The sequence below is a fragment of the Orycteropus afer genome, unplaced genomic scaffold (assembly GCF_000298275.1).
Source record: "Orycteropus afer afer isolate SDZICR_OR568_19922 unplaced genomic scaffold, OryAfe1.0 scaffold00197, whole genome shotgun sequence".
Taxonomy (NCBI): Eukaryota; Metazoa; Chordata; class Mammalia; order Tubulidentata; family Orycteropodidae; genus Orycteropus; species Orycteropus afer.
In genome coordinates this window covers 3,083,188-3,092,599 of record NW_006921784.1, presented here as the reverse complement: position 1 = coordinate 3,092,599, position 9,412 = coordinate 3,083,188, and the positions used below count along the sequence as shown (strand labels likewise).

General features: G+C 52.2%; 1 protein-coding gene across 1 annotated transcript in view; it reads left to right on the top strand.

The window, feature by feature from the left end:
* The window catches only part of MN1 (MN1 proto-oncogene, transcriptional regulator), a 55,304-nt gene that overhangs the window by 2,334 nt on the left and 43,558 nt on the right, over positions 1-9,412 (top strand). The window contains 1 exon segment of the mRNA XM_042781940.1: positions 1-1,451. This exon segment is cut by the window's left edge and continues 125 nt beyond it. Coding sequence (XP_042637874.1) covers positions 1-1,451 — 1,451 coding nt within the window.

Genomic DNA, 9,412 nt, shown 5'->3' with positions numbered 1-9,412 from the left:
CGGCGGCGGCGGCGGGGGCGCATACCCACCGCAGCCCGAGTTCCAGCCCAGCCAGCGCGCCTCAGCCAGCAAGCTGGGCGCGCTCTCACTGGGCTCCTTCAACAAGCCCAGCTCCAAGGACAACCTGTTCGGCCAGAGCTGTCTGGCTGCGCTCTCCACCGCCTGCCAGAACATGATCGCCAGCCTCGGGGCCCCCAACCTCAACGTGACCTTCAACAAGAAGAACCCGCCCGAGGGCAAGAGGAAACTGAGCCAGAACGAGACCGAGGGCGCGGCCGTGGCCGGCAACCCGGGCTCGGATTACTTCCCGGGAGGGACTGCCCCTGGGGTCCCGGGGCCTGGAGGCCCGTCGGGGACCAGTTGTAGTGGCCCCAAAGCCTCGGGGCCGCCCAACCCACCCGCCCCGGGGGACGGCACCAGCCTCTCTCCCAACTACACCCTGGAATCCACGTCGGGGAACGATGGCAAGCCGGTCCCCGGGGGCGGCGGCCGAGGACGGGGTCGCAGAAAAAGGGACAGTGGTCACGTGAGCCCCGGGACCTTCTTCGACAAGTACTCAGCGGCGCCAGACAGCGGGGGCGCGTCGGGGGTGAGCCCAGGGCAGCAGCAGGCGCCTGGCGCGGCCGTCGGGGGAGGCCCCGCGGGCGAGGCGCGCGGGGCGCCGACGCCCCACGAGAAGGCGCTCACATCGCCATCTTGGGGGAAGGGGGCCGACTTGCTCCTGGGGGACCAGCCGGACCTCATGGCATCCCTGGACGGCGGGGCCAAGTCGGACGGTAGCTCCCCGCACGTGGGCGACTTCGCCTCCGATGAGGTGAGCACCAGCTACGCTAATGAGGACGAGGTGTCGTCCAGCTCCGACAACCCCCCGGCCCTGGCCAAAGCGAGCAGGAGTCCTCTGGTGACTGGCTCGCCCAAACTCCCGCCGCGTGGGGTGGGCACCGGGGAACACGGACCTAAGGCCCCCCCGCCCCCGCTCGGCCTAGGCATCATGTCTACCTCTACCTCGACCCCTGACAGCTACGGCGGGGGCGGGGGCACGGGCCACCCGGGCACGCCGGGACTGGAGCAGGTCCGGACCCCGACAAGCAGCGGCGGTGCCCCGCCACCAGACGAGATCCACCCCCTGGAGATCCTCCAGGCGCAGATCCAGCTGCAGAGACAGCAGTTTAGCATCTCGGAGGACCAGCCCCTGGGACTCAAGGGCGGCAAGAAGGGCGAGTGCGCCGTCGGGGCCTCGGGCGCGCAGAACGGCGACAGCGAGCTGGGCAGCTGCTGCTCTGAGGCGGTCAAGAGCGCCATGAGCACCATCGACCTGGACTCTCTGATGGCAGAGCACAGCGCCACCTGGTACATGCCCACTGACAAGGCTCTGGTGGACGGTGCGGACGACGACAAGACGCTGGCGCCCTGGGAGAAGGCCAAGCCCCAGAACCCCAACAGCAAAGAAGGTATCTGCGCGCGCCGCCCTTCTCACCTCACCCGTGACCCACCCCGCCCCCATTGCAGGCTTTAGCTTGTGCCTTGAAAGCTCCCCTGGGGAGTGGGTCCCCAGGGGGTTAGGAGGGCACCTTTGTTGTTGTTGTTGTTGTTATGTGCCGGGGCCTCCTAATTCCCAACTCCTCTCCCTTAGCTTGGGTGGCTCTTCCCGACCCCCAGCCACTCCATGCAGGGGTTGCCAGACGGATCCTACGGAGGAGTTCCACAGGGCACTGGTGGGGGTGTCCCTGCAGAGCTGTGTCCTCCCGCTTCACCCCCCGCCCCACTTTTAGCTGAGTTACCTGCTGCTGCAAAGTGCTTGGAAAACGAGACCCCCACCGTCACAGGCTCAGAACCCCTCAGCGTTCAGCTTAGTGCCACTCTCTAGCTGTCTGCATCCCCCCCTTTCCTGGCAGGAACACCTGGAAAGTTGTTACCTACTCCCTCCCCCTTTGCTAGTTAGCCAAACCTCAGCTTGAGTTCTCCTGGCTGCCCAGCATCTTTATAAAGTTCCCAGGTAGGTGTCGGCAGCATCACTCAGAGGCGAGGCCTGATTTGACATTTGTCCCTATTGAATAGCTGTTTTGTCTCTTCTAAACTATTAGAGGTTCATTGAAGAGGGAGAGACCTGTAGGGGTTGTAGAAGGCAGGCAGCCTTTTCAGGATGCGTCTCCTTGACATTGAGGGAGTGGGTGATGGGACCGGGGAGGGGTCTGCTTAACAAAGTCGGGACCAACAGTCAGGGCATCTTACTTAAGGCGATATGGATACATATTTTGAAGACACAAAGGACCCGCGTTTGTCAATATCTCGCTTGGCTTTGGTGACAGATGTCCAGTCCCAGGCCTCGTTTGTATTCTAAGCACCCCTGCCCACCAGGCCTGGAGGCCTTTGAGGTGGGAGGGGTGTGGGTGAGTTAGTACATGGACTGCCATTCCAGTTAAACTGACAACCTAAAGATATCAGAGCTGCTAGATTTCTGTTTCATTCAATGAGCCTTATTTTTTTTTTTTTTAAACCCTACAGTTAATGTCTTCGTAAAATTAGATAACATGTCCCCTTCTTACCATTTTCTTACAAACCTTCATTGAATCCCCTTGGTTTCTCTAGGCAGAGTTCACTACATGGCCCTGCCTGGCAATTTAACCCTGGCTTTTAAGAAATGCATCCCCTGGTTCTTGCCCTCTCTTATAGTTCTTCTCTCCTCTGCAGTCGTTTTCCTAGCCCTCCCCACATCCAGCCATCTCTTGGCCCTGGATTTAAGGTGAGAGTAGGTTTTAGGAGATGTGATGGGAAGGGGGTTGGGGAGGGTGGGAGGGAGGAGGAGGGAGAGGAGGTGTGGGGCAGGAGTTGGGTGGCTCAGAACTAGGAGCTTTCAGGCGCCTCGTCCCGGTAGCCTTCCCCTTAGGTTTTCTAATTCATGAATACGGCCCGCTGCTTGGCTCTTTGTTCAGCAGTGACTGGCCAGCCCGGGATCCTGGCTCTCATTTGAAGCTGGATGTTTAGCATGCACGGCAGCCACCGGGCCTGCATCAGCATTCTCCAGGCTTCTCCCAGGCAAGGCCATAAATTGGTTAGTTTGGGACCCTCAGCTTCTTCTCCCTTTTTTTTTTCTCCCTCCTCCTTTTTAAAATGGAGCTGGACACAGCATCCTACTTGCTTGGCCCCCCTTCTCTTTTATTTTCTTGTACACAACATCTCGATCCTGCCCCGATCGATAGCTGGTTAGCACAGATCTCAGCCCCTGTCACTTCTACCTGGCTTGGCCTGGTTACCCCTCCTCCTTCCTGCTTTCTGACCCCTCCCCCCCCCAAATAATTAAGAATATATTGGCCTAAACAGAGTGAGAAAAGTTAACAAACCAACAAACCAGCCTGATTTGGGAAATGAAATCATGAGAAGCCAGCAGTGCTCACTTGCCTGCGAGTCTTTGGAGGGGCCTAGGTGGAAAGGTCTAGGTGGTGTGTAATTGGATTTTTTTCAAAAGGGTGTCTCTCCACCCCCTTTCCAGTCTGGCTCGTCTTCCTTGACTGAAAATAAAATAAAAGAAAGACACAGGCAGTGAATGAAGCAGTGGCATTGAAGAAATGGCATTAAAGAATTGTTCTGTTTTGTTTGGTTTGTTTCATTATCAGTCAGATGATCGAAAATAATTTTGGAAACAGATGCTAGGCACGTTAGGGTTGATTTCCCCTGCAAGTGAGCACGCTGGGGAGGCCGGGGACTTCCTTCTGGAAAGGGCGGAGGGGCTGGCCGCCTTAGGAGCACAGGCAGGGACACCCACTTAACCTTCTTTGTTTTCCGTGCTGTGATGTGGGAAGGACGGTTTCCTAGATAAAGCCCTGAATTGAGGTCACTTGGAGACGCTGCAGCCCAGTGGCTGCTAGTTAAGGCTTTATAAGGTATCGGTATCTGACGCCTGCTCCCTCACTGGTAGTAAATAAGGATGATTAAACTTTTCATTATGATAACACCCTGCAGTTCCATCTGCACACATTGTAGAAATAGGTACACAGAGCCTTCTACAAGCCCTCCCAAGTCCCCTGGCTGAAAATCAGAGTCAAGTGTACCCCTTCGAAATACAATTGAAAGATTTTTTGTTTTTCATGTAAAATATTCTGTTTTTCCTTAAACACATGCACACGGTCCCATTAGCTGTGGCCTGGTGGTGTCCAGAGGCTTGGAATATACCTTCTCTTGGTTCCAACCCCAGGAAGCATTTTTTTTTTCCCACAATCTCCCTCCCCCCTTTCAGGCACAACCCGTTTGGGTAATGATATTTTATTTTGTCACGCCGTAAAACACGCCAGTACTAATGTGATTAAATATTAACACCGTTTCTGAAATTCTTCGCTCCGATGACAAAATACTACTCGGTATTTAACAAAATGATCCGTGCTCCGATTGGAGGGAAGGGAGAAGTCTTCAGAAATGCGCGAGGCATGGAGCCGCTGGGACGTGCCCGGATTGTCTTATGGGCTTTAGATGTCCTTTGGAGGGGAGGGGTCTCGACTGGCAAGTTACATCCGCCTGGAGTCTAGGCCGGGAGCACATAACCATCTACCCATTTTGTACCAGGAAAAGCAACTCTTCAAATTATGTGCCCCCGACTTCTTTACCTGCCCCCCCAAACAACTTTTATATAATGAGACTCTCCATCTGATGGGGCAGGAGCCTGTGTTTGCACAAAGTTGGGATGGGGGAAGGGTGAGGCTGTGGGGAGAAAGAAAAAAAAAAAAAAAAAAAAAAAACACCCAAATCACCAGCCTTGAGATTTTGGCCTGTTCTGGCATCTAAGTCAGTAAGGATTGCATGAATTAAAAAATAATTTTGAAAGTCAGCCACCTATCTTTGTAATAGCTGTATGCCCGTGCAGGAATTTCAAGACAGCTAGAGAAGGAAAAGTCATGATAACCATAGATGCTAGATATTAAGATATTAAGGCTACGTTTTACCCCCTTCCTGCCCCTTCCAGTTTCCCAAACTAGAATTAACCTACTGTAATAAGTTTATCCTCGCCAAACTTCCTTTCCGTGCGTTGTTCAGGCTCCTGAAATCCAGAGCATTCTAGAAATGAATTTTCACACACACTGACACGGGAGTCGGTCTCTGTATACACTCTGCCTGCAATCCTACCCTTTTTGGAAGTATGATATTTTTACAGCGATGTGGGCAAATTTTTGGAATTTCATGCTTCTCGCAGCGTTCCAGCCGGAACCCAGTCAGCAGGGCTGAGAAATATTAGGCAGGCAAGACTTGAATGTTGCATTTTCTTTTTTCAGACATGGGCCTGGCAGAGGTGGGTCCGGTGGTGGTGGTGGTCCCAGCCTCAGAGCAAAACTTGTTTTTCTGAGTCGCTTCCGCCTCCTCCCCACGCGGTGGCAGAGAATTTTCCAGGCTCCCTCATAGTTATTTTGGGAAGGCAAGGATCCTTGCAATCCTGTTTCCTGGAGAAATCGCCCAGCACGGGATGCATGCCTGCTTATGACTTTTGCAACTCCGGAAGATGTAACCCAAAACTTCGCAGGTGTTAATCAGGGGTAATGTAAACAGATGGGGCCCCTTTGTGCAGCTGACATTCAGGCCTGCCTGCTGCCTGGCAAAGTCTAGGACATACAACTACCGTTCTTTGGTGCTTCTTTAATATTTCATGGCTGTAATAAACCTGTCCTCTTTACCCGCCTCCCCACATAAAACCCCAACCTAGCACATATCTGCAATTATACATTTCTACTAAATATTAATAAAGGACAAGGATGTTTTAAGGGGCTGTAGCTTAGCGGTGTTGAACTAGTCATGGTTTCCGCCACTGGATTTTTCTGGCTGTTTTGATTTTAAATAACCATTGCCTTCCAATGTGTAATACAGACTTCTATAACCCTGTGTATAAACATGTAGGTTTTTTTTGAGACAGAAGGGTTTTCCTCGAGAATAACTTCCTTTAACATTAAATTCGTCTAGATTTCTGGTAGAGCCCCTTCAGCCAAAGTAAGAGACTGTTGAAACGTGCATCAATGTTACGGAGTTTTCTAGGAACAGAGTGAGAGTTGGTTAATCTAATTTCTCTTTCTAGCAATGCAATTCTGTGATGCCTGATACGATTGTGTTTGCCTGACAGAGGTATTTAAATTTCCACCAAGAATCTTAATAGGTACTGAAAATACCGTTTGCCTTCGCCCGGGAGTTCATTTGATACCGTCTGCTACTATAACATGTACACCTTCAATAACCAGCCTGAGAGGGCTGGGTGACATGAGGCAAAGGGAATTCTCCCCACCGTTCAACTTTATGGGCAGGTTTTCATAGGGTGGCCCAAACTCCCTCCGTGCTGGGAAATGTAGCAAACATCACTTGTGACCTGTATCCCTCCGTTCCGGTGACAATAACGCGGGACCGTGTTCTTTGCCCAGGGAGTAATCTTCTCTGCCGAAAGCATTTAGGGAGATAAATGCTCCAGTAAGTAATACCGTATTTACTTCTGTTTGGTTAATTTTAGAGATTAAAAGGCTGCAGCCTTATGTAATAGGATCAAATGTCAGGGGCATGTGTGAGAGCAGGCAGGCGGCCCAAGTGCATCCCAACAGAAAAACACCAGCACCGCCCCCCCTCCCCAGGGTCAGAGGGCACGTGGGTTTATTGGGGCCCTATAAGCGGTGAAGCCACCTTCTGTCCTTCCCCCCCGCTGTCTGTCTAGCTTGTTCCCCCGGGAGTCTTCAGCGTGGGGGGGCCAGAACTGCCCAACTTCATCGCTTTGATTTGTGTCAGGAGTTTGCCTTGCTGTGGATGTGTTTGTTTGAGGATGGGTATCTATTTTTAGGGGCATCTCCTGTGGACAGATTTGAGTGTGGGATTTGATTGCTCGTGGTGGAGATGTTGATATATTCAGGAGGGTGTGATGGAGAAGAGAACCATGTGGGGGACATTTGTGAAGTTTCCTTGCGTTTCATGTTCACTGCAGTGAAATAAAGTGGTCTGGGGGTCGGCTTGCAAGAGGGTGGGGGTGGGGGGCTGTCAGATCTCCGTGTGTCGCAGTGGAGGAGAGCAGGGCCCCAGCAGGTGACGGAGCCCCCCTCGTCCCTCCTCTCCCCCCCCAGCACATGCACATAAACATATGTGTGGCCCACAATATTTCCACCAAATAATCAAGTTACTCCTACAGTTTACCTTTAATCTGCTTTCTGAAGGTGGGTGGGGAAGAAGCTAAACCGTCAGCCTCAATGGCCTTAGCTGACAAGTCCTGATTTTGTAAAGGGCCGAGTAAGCACAAGTCCTAAAAATAGAAGGAGGATTTTGAAGATCCTAATTACGCGCCTCCTGGCCGTGGGTGACTTTGATTTGGGATATTTCAGTAGCAGACGTGTGTCCCCCTTGCTGGGTTTTGTGCCTGAGCCTATGTGGAGGTGTCTCTCTGGATGAGTTCAGCTAAGCCCACTTTTGAGCCAGAAGTTGGATCTTTGAATAAGCCTTTCTCCACCTGCCCAGTTGTGAGAAGCGGACACTGCTTCTCATTTAGGGAAAAACCCACTCCTTTATTGTAATCTTTCAGTAGAAAAGATGTGGAGGAGACAACGCTGGGCTTTCTCATTAGTCACGGCCGCGCTGCCTGCGTGGCTCCTCTGTGTCCTGTCCCTCAGCAGCTCAGTTGGCAGTCCCCAAACCAGGGCCGCTCAGGCCCCAAGAAGTGGGGAACGGGACCTGAGGGGAAGACATGGTTCTAGGACCCTGGAGCGTCCCATTGCATGGGTACCCCGGTGCTGAGGCAGCCTGGGCCAATCCCTGCCATTTTCTGCCGCCAGACCAACATCCCCACACACATCCCACAGCGGCCATGCCCGTGGGCTCACCCTGTGATGAGTTACTCTATAGGGTGCTGGTGAGAAGATATCTTGTGGACGTGTACTTCAGGGGGCGAAAAAAAAAAAAAAAAAAAAAACCCAAACTTATTTTGTGACCAGGATGGAAAAGCAGAGTTAAGTTCAGTTTTCTTCAGTAGGGGGGATGTTTGGAAGACGTCATTCTCTTGGGGTGTAATCACTGTGGGGCACTGCGGCAGTACTGGCCTGCCTTTTAATCAGCAGGCCTCGCGGGAAAGCAGGCCAGATAATCTGCCCCCAACAGGGTATTCTCCAGAAAGGGCATGGGGGAGAAACTTTTGAAATCCAAGGGAGCTATTTTGGGTGCCTGATGCCTGTGAGCTTTGGTCCTGACAAAGCCACATTGGACTGCCCCCGTCCCAGGTCCCTGCTGAGTGGGGGTCTGCAGTACCCATAGCGTCCCATGTTCTCATGTTGTTTCTTGGCTGAGAGAGCTGGTAGGTGTCTGTAACCTCTGCTTGCTTTCAAAGCTTGGATCAGAGAGAGAACTTTATAGCGGTCGTGTCCATATCCTTCCATCCTTTATGCATCCTTTATGCATCATCGTTGGGACCCAAACGCCCTTTAAACACAAGGCAATTGAATTTAACAGTTTGGAGGTCTCTGCATGTTCACTGTAACAAGCTCACTCTCTCTAAACGTCCCAGAAGGAATATCTCACGTGGAAAGGGCTTCTCCAAAGCGGGAGAAAAACCTAGTAAACACTCTAATACTAGCTCACATCGGTGGAGGGAAGCAGGGTCTTTGATGTTTAAAGCTCAGGGTTCCGGCGAGCTCAAGTTGCCCCCATTCCTCGAAATCTCTATCGTATCGCCTGTCCTTGGCCTCTCTGTGGAACATTGTGGCCTCTTCACAAAACTTTGGGCCTTGGGTTTCCTATTCTTCCAGCGGCTTCTGACTTCCTGGGTGCCGTCTGACTCCTCTGTGTGGGCTACGGTTTGGGTGAAGTGGGCTAGGTTGGAAAATGGTTCAGGGAGGCAGCAAGACCCATTGGTGAAGGTGCGTGTGGGTGCTATTGCCATTGACTGACTTTGGGAAGTTGGGTGCTTGGAAGACACCCAGCGGGGAAGCAGGCTCTCTCAACACAAACTCAACAGTTCCTCAGAACTAGACGGTCTTTGTCAAGCCTTTGGAGGAAACGGGAACTGACTTTGGCGTGAAGGCACTTCTGCAGCCTGTTCTGTCCTCTTCTCCCTCTCCCGGTGCCCTGTCTTGTGACAACTAGGTGGCCTACAGATGCCTTCAAATCTGAGGTTTTAAAAATCTGTGTTTCCTTCTTGTTGCTGATAATTATTTTGAAAACTGTTCAGGCACCCACCAGGGTTTCATTTGATCTTAAAGCTCGGGACAAAAATTTCACTGGAACAACCCAGCCTCGGTTGTTTTCCTCGTGTCTCTGGTTTTTGCCTGGTGTCACCTGGGATGTCTGTCTGCCCCAGAGTTGAGGGTACCTGGGTGCTTCGTTTGGCTCTGCTGCTTGTATTTGGGAACTCGGGGAACGTGAGATGACCATAAATGAAGTGAACCTCTCTAGTCACGCACACACAAGCGTGCATGCG